General features: G+C 48.3%; 1 protein-coding gene across 1 annotated transcript in view; it reads left to right on the top strand.

Moving 5' to 3' along the window:
* Positions 1-18,561, top strand: part of LOC144487737 (disintegrin and metalloproteinase domain-containing protein 12-like) — a gene marked incomplete at its 3' end in the record, with an annotated part of 102,911 nt that overhangs the window by 43,370 nt on the left and 40,980 nt on the right. Inside the window, exon 7 of the mRNA XM_078205809.1 lies at positions 13,890-13,967. Coding sequence (XP_078061935.1) covers positions 13,890-13,967 — 78 coding nt within the window. The remainder of the gene's footprint in view (positions 1-13,889; positions 13,968-18,561) is intronic.

Consider the following 18,561-nt stretch of genomic DNA (forward strand, 5'->3'; position numbering starts at 1 on the left):
TTGTGCACTATACAGACAAAGCATACTGTTTATAGAGAAGGAAACAAGAGAGTGCAGAATGTAGTGTTACAGTCGTAGCTAGGGTGTAGAGAAAGATAAACTGAATGCAAGATAGGTCCATTCAAAGGTCTGACAGCAGCAGGGAAGAAGCTGTTCTTGAGATGGTTGGCACGTGACTCGGACTTTTATATCTTTTTCTCAACGGAAGAAGGTGGAAGAGAGAATGTCCGGGGTGCGTGGGGTCCTTGATTATGCTGGCTGCTTTTCCGAGGCAGCGGGAAGTGTAGACAGAGTCAGTGGATGGGAGGCTGGTTTGCGTGATGGACTGGGCTTCATTGATGACTCTTTGCGGTCTTGGGCAGAGCAGGAGCCATACCAAGCTGTGATACAACCAGAAAGAATGCTTTCTATGGTGCATCTGTAAAGGTTGATGAGAGTTGTAGCGGACATGCCAAATTTCCTTCGCCTCCTGAGAAAGTAGAGGCGGTGGTGGGGCTTTCTTAACTATAGTGTCAGCATGGGGGGACCAGGACAGGTTGTTGGTGATCTGGACACCTAAAAACCTGAAGCTCTCAATCACTTCTACTTTGTCCCCATTGATGTAGACAGGGGAATGTTCTCCACTACGCTTCCTGATGTTGATGACAATCTCCTTGAGGGAGAGATTATTGTTGTCAAACACATTCCGAGAGGGCAGCTCACAAAGACTATCGAGTTGTGTCGGGCCTTCCACCAGCCACAGCGCTGCTCGCCAAGACTAATTCCTGGCAGTCTAACCTCCCTGTGAAGTGGGTTGGAACGTCAATGCAGCTGGACTCCTCCCACTGCTGCTTGAGAGTAGGGTTCAAAATACATGGCAGCTGCCCTACCCCAGGCGGCAGCAAGGAAGACCTTTGCTCCCCCCCCACCCACCCCGCATCCACCCCCCCGCCCCCCACCCCCCCGCCCCCCCCACCGAACCCTGTTCGCAAGGACACTGTTCACACACCAAAACACAACATGGGAGCTTAGAGTGCAATCAGTAATGATCTTCAACTGACCTCTGACATCACCAAAGCTCACATCAGACTGAGTGAGTCGGATACACACTCTCTCACTCTCTCAGGGTGATATTTACGAATTAGAGTCGGATACACACTCTCTCGCTCTCTCAGGGTGATATTTACGAATTAGAGTCCGATACACACTCTCTCACTCTCTCTGGGTGATATTAATAAATTAGAGTCGGATACACACTCTCTCACTCTCTCAGGGTGATATTTATAAATTAGAGTCGGATACACACTCTCTCACTCTCTCAGGGTGATATTTATAAATTAGAGTCCGATACACACTCTCTCACTCTCTCAGGGTGATATTTACGAATTAGAGTCCGATACACACTCTCTCACTCTCTCTGGGTGATATTTATAAATTAGAGTCGGATACACACTCTCTCACTCTCTCAGGGTGATATTTATAAATTCGAGTCGGATACACACTCTCTCACTCTCTCAGGGTGATATTTACGAATTAGAGTCCGATACACACTCTCTCACTCTCTCTGGGTGATATTTATAAATTAGAGTCGGATACACACTCTCTCACTCTCTCAGGGTGATATTTATAAATTAGAGTCGGATACACACTCTCTCACTCTCTCAGGGTGATATTTATAAATTAGAGTCGGATACACACTCTCTCACTCTCTCAGGGTGATATTTATAAATTAGAGTCGGATACACACTCTCTCACTCTCTCAGGGTGATATTTACGAATTAGAGTTGGATACACACTCTCTCACTCTCTCAGGGTGATATCTATTAATTACAGTCGGATACACACTCTCTCACTCTCTCAGGGTGATATTTATTAATTACAGTCGGATACACACTCTCTCACTCTCGCAGGGTGATATTTACGAATTAGAGTTGGATACACACTCACTCACTCTCTCAGGGTGATATCTATTAATTACAGTCGGATACACACTCTCTCACTCTCTCACAGTGATATTTATTAATTACAGTCGGATACACACTCTCTCACTCTCTCAGGGTGATATTTACGAATTAGAGTTCGATACACACTCACTCACTCTCTCAGGGTGATATCTATTAATTACAGTCGGATACACACTCTCTCACTCTCTCAGGGTGATATTTATTAATTACAGTCGGATACACACTCTCACTCTCTCAGGGTGATATTTATTAATTACAGTCGGATCCACACTCTCTCACTCTCTAAGGGTGATATTTATTAATTAGAGTCGGATACACACTCTCTCACTCTCTCAGGGTGATATTTACGAATTAGTGTTGGATACACACTCTCTCACTCTCTCAGGGTGATATCTATTAATTAGAGTCGGATACACACTCTCTCACTCTCCTCGGGTGATATTTATTAATTTGAGTCGGATACACACTCTCTCGCTCTCTCAGGGTGATATTTATTAATCAGAGTCGGATACACACTCTCTCACTCTCTCAGGGTGATATCTATTAATTACAGTCGGATACACACTCTCTCACTCTCTCACAGTGATATTTATTAATTAGAGTCGGATACACACTCTCTCACTCTCTCAGGGTGATATTTATTAATCAGAGTCGGATACACACTCTCTCACTCTCTCACAGTGATATTTATTAATTACAGTCGGATACACACTCTCTCACTCTCTCAGGGTGATATCCATGAATTAGAGTCGGATACACACTCTCTCACTCTCTCAGGGTGATATTTACGAATTAGAGTTGGATACACACTCTCACACTCTCTCAGGGTGATATCTATTAATTACAGTCGGATCCACACTCTCTCACTCTCTCAGGGTGATATTTATTAATTACAGTCGGATACACACTCTCTCACTCTCCTCGGGTGATATTTATTAATTCGAGTCGGATACACACTCTCTCACTCTCTCAGGGTGATATTTATTAATTCGAGTCGGATACACACTCTCTCACTCTCTCAGGGTGATATTTATTAATTCGAGTCGGATACACACTCTCTCACTCTCTCAGGGTGATATTTATTAATTCGAGTCGGATACACACTCTCTCAGGGTGATATTTATTAATTAGAGTCGGATACACACTCTCTCACTCTCTAAGGGTGATATTTATTAATTAGAGTCGGATACACACTCTCTCACTCTCTCAGGGTGATATTTATTAATTCGAGTCGGATACACACTCTCTCACTCTCTCAGGGTGATATTTATTAATCAGAGTCGGATCCACACTCTCTCACTCTCTCAGGGTGATATTTATTAATTTGAGTCGGATACACACTCTCTCACTCTCTCAGGGTGATATTTATTAATTACAGTCGGATACACACTCTCTCACGGTGATATTTATTAATTACTCTTTTTTTATGAATTTATTGCTTTTCTTTCCTCAGCAAGTTGCTTCTTTTCTTCCTGTTCCAACTTCTTTTGAAATTGACATTTAATGTTGTGCCAACCTTATCGAGGTGAAATTTGATCATCCGCCCCTTGAGTGAGAAGAAAATGAGAATGTGGCTCCACAAATGAAAAGTTTGGACAATGTTATCAATGTCTCATCTGCCCTTACAACTGGCATTGTTTCTCCAACCAAAACCCCCTGCCGCGCCTTTGTGATCTCTCTAACTGATCTAACCGAAAAAGCCTGCAGCCTGGACTGTAGAGTTCCATTCCTGTCTGTGCGTTGCTGTAATAGCTGCAATCTCACACAGTCACGTTTCTATCTGTGTCGTCAGATCATTCCCTTTATTTATACTCCTTCCATTGAAGTACAGACTCTTGAAGACTGTCGAACTTCCCTTTTGATTTTCTCTTTAATTTCCTGTCTTCCAGACTCAGCCACTGATTTCCTTGCTTACATGAACATTCCTGATTCTGTCCCGCCTCCTAATTCTCCCCAAGCTTCCAAACCCTTCCCCCGTGATCAGCACGGTGGCACAGTGGTTAGCACTGCTCCCTCACAGTGCCAGGGACCCGGGGCAGCACGGTGACACAGTGGTTAGCACTGCTGCCTCACAGTGCCAGGGACCCGGGGCAGCACGGTGACACAGTGGTTAGCACTGCTGCCTCACAGTGCCAGGGACCCGGGGCAGCACGGTGACACAGTGGTTAGCACTGCTCCCTCACAGTGCCAGGGACCCGGGGCAGCACGGTGACACAGTGGTTAGCACTGCTGCCTCACAGTGCCAGGGACCCGGGGCAGCACGGTGACACAGTGGTTAGCACTGCTCCCTCACAGTGCCAGGGACCCGGGGCAGCACGGTGACACAGTGGTTAGCACTGCTCCCTCACAGTGCCAGGGACCCGGGGCAGCACGGTGACACAGTGGTTAGCACTGCTCCCTCACAGCGCCAGGGACCCGGGGCAGCACGGTGACACAGTGGTTAGCACTGCTGTCTCACAGTGCCAGGGACCCGGGGCAGCACGGTGACACAGTGGTTAGCACTGCTGTCTCACAGTGCCAGGGACCCGGGGCAGCACGGTGACACAGTGGTTAGCACTGCTCCCTCACAGTGCCAGGGACCCGGGGCAGCACGGTGACACAGTGGTTAGCACTGCTGCCTTACAGTGCCAGGGACCCGGGGCAGCACGGTGACACAGTGGTTAGCACTGCTCCCTCACAGTGCCAGGGACCCGGGGCAGCACGGTGACACAGTGGTTAGCACTGCTGCCTCACAGTGCCAGGGACCCGGGGCAGCACGGTGACACAGTGGTTAGCACTGCTGTCTCACAGTGCCAGGGACCCGGGGCAGCACGGTGACACAGTGGTTAGCACTGCTGTCTCACAGTGCCAGGGACCCGGGGCAGCACGGTGACACAGTGGTTAGCACTGCTCCCTCACAGTGCCAGGGACCCGGGGCAGCACGGTGACACAGTGGTTAGCACTGCTCCCTCACAGAGCCAGGGACCCGGGGCAGCACGGTGACACAGTGGTTAGCACTGCTGTCTCACAGTGCCAGGGACCCGGGGCAGCACGGTGACACAGTGGTTAGCACTGCTCCCTCACTGTGCCAGGGACCCGGGGCAGCACGGTGACACAGTGGTTAGCACTGCTGTCTCACAGTGCCAGGGACCCAGGGCAGCACGGTGACACAGTGGTTAGCGCTGCTGTCTCACAGTGCCAGGGACCCGGGGCAGCACGGTGACACAGTGGTTAGCACTGCTGTCTCACAGTGCCAGGGACCCGGGGCAGCACGGTGACACAGTGGTTAGCACTGCTGTCTCACAGTGCCAGGGACCCGGGGCAGCACGGTGACACAGTGGTTAGCACTGCTGTCTCACAGTGCCAGGGACCCGGGGCAGCACGGTGACACAGTGGTTAGCACTGCTCCCTCACAGCGCCAGGGACCCGGGGCAGCACAGTGACACAGTGGTTAGCACTGCTCCCTCACAGTGCCAGGGACCCGGGGCAGCACGGTGACACAGTGGTTAGCACTGCTCCCTCACAGTGCCAGGGACCCGGGGCAGCACGGTGACACAGTGGTTAGCACTGCTGTCTCACAGCGCCAGGGACCCGGGGCAGCACGGTGACACAGTGGTTTGCACTGCTGTCTCACAGCACCAGGGACCCAGGTTCGATTCCCGGATTGGGTCGCTTTCTGTGTGGAGTCTGCACATTCTCCCCATATCTGCGTGGGTTTCCTCCGGGTGCTCCGGTTTCCTCCCGCAGTCTGAGAGACGTGCTGGTTGTGTGCATTGGCCGTGCTAAATTAGCAATGGGCTGTTGGTATTATCACTGGACTATTGATCCAGAAACTCAGCTAATGTTCTGGGGACCGGGTTTGAATTCCACCACAGCAGAATAGGCAACAACACCTCCTCCATGATCATCCTCAACACCGGTGCCCCACAAGGCTGTGTTCTCAGCCCCCTACTGTACTCCTTATACACCTATGACTGCGTGGCCAAATTCCCCTCCAATTCGATTTTCAAGTTTGCTGACGACACCACCGTAGTGGGTTGGATCTCAAACAATGATGAGACAGTGGACAGGAATGAGATAGAGAATCTGGTGAACTGGTGCAGCAACAATAATCTCTCCCTCAATGTCAACAAAATGAAGGAGATTGTCATCGACTTCAGGAAGCCTAAAGAAGAATGTGCCCCTGTCTCCATCAACGAGGACAAAGTAGAAATGGTCGAGAGCGTAAAGTTTTTAGGTTTCCAGATCACCAACAACCTGTCCTGGTCCCCCCCCATGCCGACATTATAGTTAAGAAAGCCCACCAAAGCATCTACTTTCTCAGAAGACTAAGGAAATTTGGCATGCCCGCTATGACTCTCATCAACTTTTACAGATGCACCATAGAAAGCATTCTTTCTGGTTGTATCACAGCTTGGTCTGGCTCCTGCTCTGAACATGACCGCAAGGAACTACAAAAGGTCGTGAATGTCACCCAATCTATCCATTGATTCTGTCTACACTTCCCGCTGCCTCGGCAAAGCAGCAGCATAATTATGGACCCCACGCACCCCGGACTTTCTTTCTTTCATCTTCTTTCGTCGGGAAAAAGATACAAAAGTCTGAGGTCACGTACCAACCGACTCAAGAATAGTTCTTCCCTGCTTTTGAAGTCCAGTCCAGTCCCAGGCCCGATAATCACAAACATACTGTTCATAGAGAAGGAAACGAGAGAGTGCAGAATGTCGTCATAGCTAGGGTGGAGAGAAAGATCAACTTAATGCAAGGTAAGTCCATTCAAAAGTCTGACAGCAGCAGGGAAGAAGCTGTTCTTGATTCGGTTGGTACGTGACCTCAGACTTTTGTATCTTTTTTGTGACAGAAGAAGGTGGAAGAGAGAATGTCCGGGGTGCGTGAGGTCTTTAATTATGCTGGCAGCTTTGCTGAAGCAGCGGGAAGTGTAGACAGAGTCAATGGATGGGAGGCTGGTTTGCGTGATGCATTGGGCTACATTCATGGCCTTTTGTAGTTCCTTGCAGTCTTGGGCAGAGCAGGAGCCATACCAAGCTGTGATACAACAGATGGGATGCTTTCTATGGTGCATCTGTAAAAGTTGGTGAGAGTCGTAGCTGACATGCCAAATTTCCTTAGTCTTCTGAGAAAGTAGAGGCGTTGGTGGGCTTTCTTATCTATAGTCTCAGCATGAGGGGATCAGGACAGGTTGTTAGTGATCTGGAGACCTAAAAACTTGAAGCTCTCGACCCTTTCTACTTCGTCCTCGTTGATGTAGACAGGGGCATGTTCTCCTTTATGCTTCCTGAAGTCGATGACAATCTCCTTTTTGTTGACATTGGGGGAGAGATTATTGTTTCCACACCAGTTCACCAGATCCATTATCTCATTCCTGTACTCTGTCTTGTCATTGTTTGAGATCCAACCCACTATGGTGGTGTCGTCAGCAAACTTGAAAATCGAACTGGAGGGAAATTTGGTCACACAGTCATAGGTGTATAAGGAGTATAGTAGGGGACTGAGAACACAGCCTTGTGGAGCACCGGTGTTGAGGATGATCGTGGAGGAGGTGTTGTTGCCTATCCTTACTGATTGTGGTCTGTGCGTTAGGAAGTTCAGGATTCAGTCACAGAGGGAAGTGCCGAGGCCCAGGCCATGGAGTTTGGAGATGAGCTTCGTGGGACTAATGGTGTTGAAGGCTGAGCTGTAGTCAATAAATAGGAGTCTGACATAGTGTCCTTGTTATCTAGATGTTCCAGGGTTGAGTGCAGAGCCAGGGAGATGGCGTCTGCTGTGGACCTGTTGCGGCGGTAGGCAAACTGTAGTGGATCCAGGTAGTCCGGGAGGCTGGAATTGATTCGTGCCATGACTAGCCTTTCGAAGCACTTCATAATGATGGATGGCAGAGCCACCGGCCGATAGTCATTAAGGCCGCTGCTAGGCTTTTCTTAGGTACCGGGATGATGGTCGTCTTCTTGAAGCAGATAGGGACCTCAGAGTGGTGTAAAGAGAGGTTTTACGTTTCAACTATTAGTTTTAAGTTGGCGACAGACAATGATAGGTCTGGCCCAAAAGTTAAAATTCTAAATTGGGGCAAGGCCAATTTTGATGATAACAGGCAGGAACTTTCAAAAGTTAATTGGGGGAGTCTGTGGGAACGTAAAGGGACATCTGGGAAGTGGGAGGCTTCCAAAAGTGTGTTAACCAGGGTTCAGGGTAAGCACATTCCTCTGAGAGTGAAGGGCAAGGCTGGAAGAAGTCGGGAACTCTGGATGACTCAGGATATTGAGGCCCTGGTCAAGAAGAAGAAGGACGCACATGACACTCATAGGCAGCTGGGATCAAGTGAATACCTTGAAAAGTATCGGGGGTGTAGGAGTAGAGTTCAGAGAGAAATCAGGAGGGTAAAAAGGGATTGCTTTGACAGATAAGGCAAAGGAGAATTCAAAGAGATTCTACAAATACATAAAGGGCAAAAGAGTAACTAGGGAGAGAGTAGGGCCTCTTAAGGATCAACAAGGTCATCTAAGTGCGGATCCACAAGAGATGGGCGAGATCCTAAATGAATATTTCTCATCAGTATTTACTGTTGAGAAAAGCAGGGATGTTCGGGAACTAGGGGACATAAATAGTGATGTCTTGAGGAGTGTACATATTACAGAGAAGGAGGTGCTGGAAGTCTTAGCACATCAAGGTCGATAAATCCCCGGGACCTGATGAAGTGTATCCCAGGACATTGTGGGAGGGTAGGAAGGAAGTTGCAGGTCCCCAAACAGAGATATTTGAATCATTGATCGTCACAAGTGAGGTGCCTGAAGATTGAAGGGTGGCAAATATTGTGCCTTTGTTAAAAAAGGGCAGCAGGGAAAAGCCTGGGAACTACAGGCCAGTGAGCCTCACACCTGTGGTGGGTAAGTTGTTGGAAGGTATTCTGAGAGACAGGGTCTACAGACATTTAGAGACGCAAGGATTGATTAGGGACAGTCAACAAGGCTTTGGGAGTGGAAAATCATGTCTCACAAATTTGACTGAGTTTTTTGAAGGAATAACCAAGAGGGTAGATGAGGGCAGTCCGTTGATGTTGTCTCCATCGACTTTAGCAAGGCCTTTGACAAGGTACCACATGGTAGATTGTTGCATAAGATTAAATCTCATGGGATCCAGGGTGAAGTATCTAAATGGATACAAAATTGGCTTGATGACAGAAGACAGAGGGTGGTTGTAGAGGGTTGTTTTTTGAAACTGGAGACCTGTGACCAGTGGTGTGCCTCAGAGATCGGTGCTGGATCCACTGTTATTTGTCATTTATATGAATGCTTTGGATGTGAATATAGGAGGCATGGTTAGTAAGTTTGCAGATGACACCAAGATTGGTGGCACAGTGGACAGTGAAGAAGATTATCTCAGATTGCAATGGGATCCTGATCAATTGGGCCAATGTGCTGACAAATAGCCCACTATTTGTCAGCCCACTGGGTTTAATTTAGGTAAATGCGAGGTGATGCATTTGGTATATTTAACCAGGGCAGGCCTTACTCAGTTAATGATAAGGCATTGGGGAGAGTTATAGGACAAAGATCTCCGGGTACATGTTCATAGCTCCTTGAAATTGGAGTCACAGGTGGAGAGTGGTGAAGAAGGCATTCGGCATGCCTGGTTTCATTGGTCAGAACATTGAATACAGGAGTTGGGACGTCTTGTTGAAGTTGTACAAGACCACACTTGTGTGCAGTTCTGGTCACCCTATTATAGAAAGGATATTATTAAACTAGAAGGAGTGCAGAAGAGATTTACTAAGATGCTACCGGGACTTGATGGATTGAGAGGCTGGATAGACTGGGACTTTTTTCTCTGGATAGTAGGAGGCTGAGGGGTAACCTTACAGAGGTCGATAAAATAATGAGAGGCACAAATCAGCTAGATAGCCAACAAGGTCATCTAAGTGTGGATCGACAAGAGATGGGCGAGATCCGAAATGAATATTTCTCATCAGTATTTACTGTTGAGAAAAGCAGGGATGTTAGGGGACTTGGGGACTTGTTCCTCACTGTCCACGGGGAGGTCCTCACTGTCCACGGGGATAGTGCCAGAGGACTAGAGAGTGGTGAATGTTGTTCCTCTGTTCAAGAAAGGAAATAGGAATGACCCTGGTAATTATCGGCCAGTTAATCTTACTTCGGTGGTCGGTAAGAACAAAGAGAACAACAAAGAGAACAAAGAACAATACAGCACAGGAACAGGCCCTTCGGCCCTCCAAGCCCGCGCCGCTCCCCGGTCCAGGATTGAATCCTGAATCCAGGATCCCCGCCCAATTTTCCAGCCTATCTACATACCAATATCCTATCCACCGAGCTGTCCCTCACAGCTACGATGCTTTGTTCATTACAACCTATTAACTCACCCCCACCCCCCCATTCCAGACCATGTGATCTCCAGGGAGAGGCGAAAACCCAGAGTGAAAACCCCAGGGCCAATATGGGGAAAAAAAATCTGGGAAATTCCTCTCCGACCCCCTGAGGCGATCGAAACGAGTCCAGGAGATCACAATGGCCCCGATCGGAAAATGCTTCCCAACCCTAGTCATTTCCACTTCCACGAACACCATATGAATTCCCTGCCCCCGAGACAGGTTCCCAACTATCCGCAATCTCGCTCTGTACTGGCACCAGCAAGATGATCATAGAATGAAGCCTTGAAACGAGAAACAAGGAACAATTAGTCCGCGCCGCTCCCTGGTCCAAACTAGACCACTCTTTTGTATCCCTCCATTCCCACTCCGTTCATATAGCTGTCTAGATAAGTCTTAAACGTTCCCAGTGTGTCCGCCTCCACCACCTTGCCCGGCAACACATTCCAGGCCCCCACGACCCTCTGTGTGAAATATGTCCTTCTGATATCTGTGTTAAACCTCCCCCCCTTCACCTTGAACCTATGACCCCTCGTGAACGTCACCACCGACCCGGGGAAAAGCTTCCTACCGTTCACCCTATCTATGCCTTTCATAATTTTATACACCTCTATTAAGTCTCCCCTCATCCTCCGTCTTTCCAAGGAGAACAACCCCAGTTTCCCCAATCTCTCCTCATAACCAAGCCCCTCCATACCAGGCAACATCCTGGTAAACCTCCTCTGTACTCTCTCCAAAGCCTCCACGTCCTTCTGGTAGTGTGGCGACCAGAACTGGACGCAGTATTCCAAATGCGGCCGAACCAACGTTCTATACATCTGCAACATCAGACCCCAACTCTTATACTCTATGCCCCGTCCTATAAAGGCAAGCATGCCATATGCCTTCTTCACCACCTTCTCCACCTGTGACGTCACCTTCAAAGATAAGTTAATGGAAAAGGTCCTGAGGGATAGGATTTACGACCATTTAGAAAAATGCAGCTTAATCCGGGATAGTCAACACGGATTCGTGAAGGGTAAGTCTTGCCTCACAAATTTGATTGAATTTTTTGAGGAGGTAACTAAGTGTGTCGATGAAGGTAGAGCAGTTGATGTCATATACATGGATTTTAGTAAGGCGTTTGATAAGGTCCCCCATGAACGGCTCATGAAGAAAGTAAGGAGGTGTGGGATAGAGGGAAATTTGGCCGATTGGATAAGTAACTGGCTATCTCGTAGAAGACAGAGGGTGGTGGTGGATGGAAAATTTTCAGACTGGAGACCAGTTACCAGCAGTGTACCACAGGGATCAGTGCTGGGTCCTCTGCTCTTTGTGATTTTTATAAATGACTTGGAGGAGGGGGCTGAAGGGTGGGTCAGTAAATTTGCTGATGACACCAAGATTGGTGGAATAGTGGATGAGGTGGAGGGCTGTTGTAGGCTGCAAAGAGACATTGATAGGATGCAGAGCTGGGCCGAAAAATGGCAGATGGAGTTTAACCCTGATAAGTGCGAGGTGATTCATTTTGGTAGGACAAATTTGAATGCGGATTACAGGGTCAACGGATTCTGAGGAATGTGGAGGAACAGAGAGATCTTGGGGTTCATATCCACAGATCTCTGAAGGTTGCCACTCAAGTGGATAGAGCCGTGAAGAAGGCCTATAGTGTGTTAGCGTTTATTAACAGGGGGTTTGAGTTTAAGAGGTGTGGGGTCATGCTGCAACTGTACAGGACCTTGGTGAGACCACATTTGGAATATTGTGTGCAGTTCTGGTCACCTCACTATAAGAAGGATGTGGAAGCGCTGGAAAGAGTGCAGAGGAGATTTACCAGGATGCTGCCTGGTTTGGAGGGTAGTTCTTATGAGGAACGGTTACGGGAGCTGGGGCTTTTCTCTTTAGAACGGAGGAGGTTGAGAGGCGACTTAATAGAGGTTTATAAGATGATGCGGCACGGTAGCACAGTGGTTAGCACTGCTGCTTCACAGCTCCAGGGTCCCGGGTTCGATTCCCGGCTCGGGTCACTGTCTGTGTGGAGTTTGCACATTCTCCTCGTGTCTGCGTGGGTTTCCTCCGGGTGCTCCGGTTTCCTCCCACAGTCCAAAGATGTGCGGGTTAGGTTGATTGGCCAGGTTAAAAAAATTGCCCCTTAGAGTCCTGGGATGCGTAGGTTAGAGGAATTCGCGGGTAAAATATGTGGGGGTAGGGCCTGGGTGGGATTGTGGTCGGTGCAGACTCGATGGGCCGAATGGCCTCCTTCTGCACTGTAGGGTTTCTATGATTCTATGATTCTATGATGAGGGGGATAGATAGAGTGGACGTTCAGAGACTATTTCCTTGGGTGGATGTAACTGTTACTAGGGGGCATAACTATAAGGTTCGTGGTGGGAGATATTGGAGGGATGTACGAGGTAGGTTTTTTACTCAGAGAGTGGTTGGGGTTTGGAATGGACTGCCTGCTGTGATAGTGGAGTCGGACACTTTAGGAACTTTCAAGCGGTTATTGGATAGGCACATGGAGCACACCAGGATGATAGGGAGTGGGATAGCTTGATCTTGGTTTTGTAAAAGGTTCGGCACAACATCGTGGGCCGAAAGGCCTGTACTGTGCTGTACTGTTCTATGTTCTAATATCTTTTCCCAAAGGGAGGAGAGTCTAAAACGAGAGGGCATAGGTTCAAGGTGAGAGGGGAGAGACACAAATGTGTCCAGAGGGGCAATTGTTTTCACACAGAGGGTGGTGAGTGTCTGGAACAAGCTCCCAGAGGTAGTAGTAGAGGCGGGTACAATTTTGTCTCTCGTTGTCAACTCGTTGGAATTTAGAAGGCTGAGGGGGGATTTTATAGAGACCTATAAGATAATGAAGGGGCTGGATAGGGTAGAGGTGGAGAGATTCTTTCCACTTCGAAAGGAAGCTCGAACGAGAGGGCACAGCCTCGAAATAAAGGGGGGTCAGTTTAGGACAGAGTTGAGGAGGAACTTCTTCTCTCAGAGGGTGGTGAATCTCTGGAATTCTCTGCCCACTGAAGTGGTGGAGGCTACCTCGCTGAATATGTTTAAATCACAGATAGATGGATTCCTGATCGGTAAGGGAATTAGGGGTTATGGGGACCAGGCGGGTAAGTGGAACTGATCCACTTCAGATCAGCCATAATCTTATTGAATGGCGGGGCAGGCTCGAGGGGCCAGATGGCCTACTCCTGCTCCTATTTCTTATGTTCTTAAAAAGCGTTTACATGGGTAAGATGGGTATAGAGGGATATGGGCTAAATACGGGCAATTGGGACGAGCTTAGGGGTTTAAAAAAAAAGGGGCGGCATGGACAAGTTGGGCCGAAGGGCCTGTTTCCATGCTGTAAACCTCTGAGTCTATGACCTCGATGACTCTATGTGTGAGGGAATCAGTGAATCCGATTCCATCACCCAGCAATCTCTGACCATCTGCGGCCCCAACAACTGATCCCGTCAAACTTCCCGAACCTGGACACGGTCTCAGAGAGTTTGGAGTCAGATGTTTTGACACATTACTAAACCCTGATGATTGTGACACTGTGATGACGATAATGTGTGATTGTGTTTATTCCATAGGCCTGTATTGACACAAAGTGTCAGAATGTGATGTTATTCAATGTACAAAGCTGTGACCAGACCTGCAATAACAAAGGGGTATGGAATGATATCACTCTGCTTCCAATCAGTCTGATAGAGTTACGGATTATACGATTAGAATGCAAAGTCTTTGTCCAGTCTACATTTGGCCTCAGATGATGCATTATGTTCAGCTTGGGCTCTGCACATGGACAAGGATGTTAATGCTTCCCAGAGGCCATCTTTATTAGAATACTATGAGGAATTCTACCACCCTGCCCACCACAGGCATCGGGGCAGGCAAGGGGCGGACAACGGGAAGGTCCGTTGACCTTGGGCGGGATTTTCCGGTCTCGGGTCGAGCAAGGCCCTGGAGTTCACCTATTTGTTCTTTAAATGCCTGCCATTGCCTGTCCACTGTCTTTCCTTTCAGTAATGTTTCCCAGTCCATCATGGCCAATTCATACCTCATACCATCAGTTCCCTTTACTGAGATTCAGGACCCTGGTCTCAGAATCAACTACATCATTATCCACCTTGACAACGAATGCTACCATATTATGGTCACTCGTCCCCAAGGGTTCGCTCACAACTAGATTGCCAACTAATCCATTCTCATTGCACAACACCCAGTGCACAATGGCCTGTTCCCTTGTTGGTTCCTCAATGTGTTGCTCCAGAAACCATCCCGTACACACTCCAGAAATTCCTCCTCCTACTGTACTGTGACTAATTTGACCCTCCCAATCTATATGCAGATTAAAGTTGCCCATAATCACAGATGTTCCTTTAACACATGCATCTCTGATTTCTTGTCTAATTCTTTTTCCAACATTATCACGACAGTTTGGTGGTCTGTATACCACCCCCACCAATGGTGTTTGCCCCATGTTGTTTCTTAAGGGATTCGGGGTAACTTATTAAAGGTAAAGGTCACGTATCAGAGAGTACCCCGGTGGTTGTCCCCCTTAACAGTAAGGGATGGGTGTCAGACGGGAGAGAGGAGGGGAGAGAGCAGTCAGTGATGGGATCCCCTGTGGTTGTCCCCCTCCAAAATAAGTATACCATTTTGGATACTGTGGGGGGGGGGGATGACCCTCCAGGGGTAAGCCACAGTGACCAGGTCACTGACACGGAATCGGGCTCTGTGGCTCATAAACATAGAACATAGAACATTACAGCGCAGAACAGGCCCTTCGGCCCACGATGTTGCACCGACCAGTTAAAAAAAAAACTGTGACCCTCCAACCTAAACCAATTTCTTTTCGTCCATGAACCTATCTACGGATCTCTTAAACGCCCCCAAACTAGGCGCATTTACTACTGATGCTGGCAGGGCATTCCAATCCCTCACCACCCTCTGGGTAAAGAACCTACCCCTGACATCGGTTCTATAACTACCCCCCCTCAATTTAAAGCCATGCCCCCTCGTGCTGGATTTCTCCATCAGAGGAAAAAGGCTATCACTATCCACCCTATCTAAACCTCTAATCATCTTATATGTTTCAATAAGATCCCCTCTTAGCCGCCGCCTTTCCAGCGAAAACAATCCCAAATCCCTCAGCCTCTCCTCATAGGATCTTCCCTCCATACCAGGCAACATCCTGGTAAACCTCCTCTGCACCCTCTCCAAAGCCTCCACATCCTTCCTGTAATGTGGGGACCAGAACTGCACACAGTACTCCAAGTGCGGCCGCACCAGAGTTGTGTACAGTTGCAACATAACGCTACGACTCCTAAATTCAATCCCCCTACCAATAAACGCCAAGACACCATATGCCTTCTTAACAACCTTATCTACTTGATTCCCAACTTTCAGGGATCTATGCACACATACACCTAGATCCCTCTGCTCCTCCACACTATTCAAAGTCCTCCCGTTAGCCCTATACTCAACACATCTGTTATTCCTACCAAAGTGAATTACCTCAGAAGGGAAAGAGGGGAACCAGGAGAGCAATAGTAGTGGGGGATGAAATGGTTAGAGGCACAGACAGGCGGTTCTGTGGGCGTGAACGAGACTCCAGGATGGTCGTCTGCCTCCCTGGTGCCGGGGTCCTGGATGTCTCTGAGCGGGTAGGAAGCATCCTAAAAAAGGCGGGTAACCAGACGGAGGTCATTGTCCACATTGGTGCAAATGACGTAGGCAGAAAGAGCAGGGAGGTCCCGCGAGAGCAATTCAGGGAGTTGGGTAGTAGGCTGAAAAGCAGGGCCTCGAGGGTAGCGATCTCTGGACTACTCCCAGTGCCACAAGCTAGTGAGGCGAGGAACAGGGAGACTGCACAGCTGAACGCGTGGCTAAAGGACTGGTGCAGGAGGGAGGGTTTCGAATTCGTGGATCATTGGGAAGTCTTCAAGAGAGGATGGCACCTGTACAGGAAGGACGGGTTGCACCTAAACTGGAGGGGTACGAATATCCTCGCTGGGAGTTTTGGCAGTGTGGTTAGGGTGGGTTTAAACTAATGTGGGAGGGGGGTGGGGATCAGAACAATAGGTCAATAAGCATAGAGGCTGGGGACGAGGTTGGGGCCAAGACAAGGCTATCTCAGAGGAAGAGCATTCTGGGGGAGGATGACCTCAGTGGGCCTGGAGGTCTGGAGTGCATCTGCTTCAATGCAAGGAGCGTCACGGGCAAAACAGACGAGCTTAGAGCCTTAATGCTTGCGCGGAACTTGGATGTAAAACTCTTACCTTTACTTTTACCCTCTCACAGTGGCGTTTGTTTTTGGTCAGAGGAGGAGGGAGGGAGGGAAACACTAATGTAGTGTTTCGGGATTACCGCTCCTTGACTCCAGATCTTCCGCTTCACACTTCTTAGGAGATAGTGCTGGCCGACTTCTCCCAGAATGCACCAGTGAAGTCCCTCAGCCGCCTCCACCGGATTGCAGTGGGATCTTGATCAATTGGGCCAATGGTCTGACGAATGGCAGATGGAGTTTAATTTAGATAAATGCGAGGTGATGCATTTTGGTAGATTGAACCAGGGCAGGACTTACTCAGTTAATGGTAGGGCGTTGGAGAGAGTTACAGAACAAAGAGATCTAGGGGTACATGTTCATAGCTTCTTGAAAGTGGAGTCAGAGGTGAGCAGAGTGGTGAAGAAGGCATTTGGCATGCTTGGTTTCATCAGTCAGAACATTGAATGAAGGAGTTGTAAAAGACATTGGTAAGGCCACACTTGGAATACTGTGCACAGTTCTGGTCACCCTATTATAGAAAGGATGTTACGAAACGAGAAAGAGTGCAGAAAAGGTTTACTGGGATGCTATCAGGACTTGATGGTTTGGGTTGTAAGGAGAGGCAGGACTTATTTCTCTGGAGCGTAGAAGGCTGAGGGGTTACCTTATGGAGGTCAATAAAATAATGAGGGGTAGAACAGAGAACATAGAACATTACAGCGCAGTACAGGCCCTTCGGCCCTCGAAGTTGCGCTGACCAGTAGAACCAATCTAAAGCCCCCCTAATCTACACTATTCCAATATCGTCCATATGTTTATCCAATAACCATTTGAATGCTCTTAATGTTGGCGAGTCCAGTGCTGCTGCAGGCAGGGCATTCCACGCCCTTACTACTCTCTGAGTAAAGAACCTACCTCTGACATCTGTCCTATATCTCTCACCCCTCAATTTAAAGCTATGTCCCCTCGTGCTAGCCATCACCATCCGAGGAAAAAGGCTCTCACTATCCACCCTATCTAATCCTCTGATCATCTTGTATGCCTCTATTAAGTCACCTCTTAACCTCTCTAACGAAAACAACCTCAAGCCCCTCAGCCTTTCCTCATACGATTTTCCCACCATACCAGGCAACATCCTGGTAAATCTCCCCTGCACCCTTTCCAACACTTCCACATCTTTCCTACAATACGGCGACCAGAACTGTACGCAATACTCCAAATGCGGCCACACCAGAGTTTTGTACAGTTGCAGCATGACCTCCTGGCTCCGAAACTCAATCCCTCTACCAATAAAAGCTAACATTCCGTACGCCTTCTTAACAACCCTATCAACAAGGGACTATGCACAAGGACACCCAGATCCCACTGTTCATCCACACTACCAAGGATCTTACCATTAGGCAAGTACTCTGTATTCCTGTTACTCCTTCCAAAGTGAATCACCTCACACTTTTCCACATTAAACTCCATTTGCCACCTCTCAGCCCAGCTCTGCAGCTTATCTATGTCCCTCTGTAACTGCCACTTCCCTCCGCACTGTCTACAACTCCACCGACTTTAGTGTCATCCGCAAATTTACTAATCCATCCTTCCACGCCCTCATCCAGGTCATTTATAAAAATGACAAACAGCAGTGGCCCTAAAACAGATCCTTGCGGTACACCACGAGTAACTGAACTCCAGGATGAACATTTCCCAACAACCACCACCCTCTGTTTTCTTACAGCCAGCCAATTCCTGATCCAAACCACTAAATCACCCTCAATCCCACGTGTCCGTATTTTCTGCATAGACAAGGGTATAGACAAGGTAGACAGTCAATATATTTTGCCAAAGGTAGGGGAGTCTAAAACTAGAGGGCACAGGTTTAAGGAGAGAGGGGAGAGATACAAAAGTGTCCAGAGGGGCAGTTTTTTTCACACAGAGGGTGGTGAGTGTCTGGAACAAGCTGCCAGAGGTGGTAGTAGAGGCGGGTACAATGTTGTCTTTTAAAA

This window comes from Mustelus asterias, unplaced genomic scaffold (assembly GCF_964213995.1).
Source record: "Mustelus asterias unplaced genomic scaffold, sMusAst1.hap1.1 HAP1_SCAFFOLD_1005, whole genome shotgun sequence".
Taxonomy (NCBI): domain Eukaryota; kingdom Metazoa; phylum Chordata; class Chondrichthyes; order Carcharhiniformes; family Triakidae; genus Mustelus; species Mustelus asterias.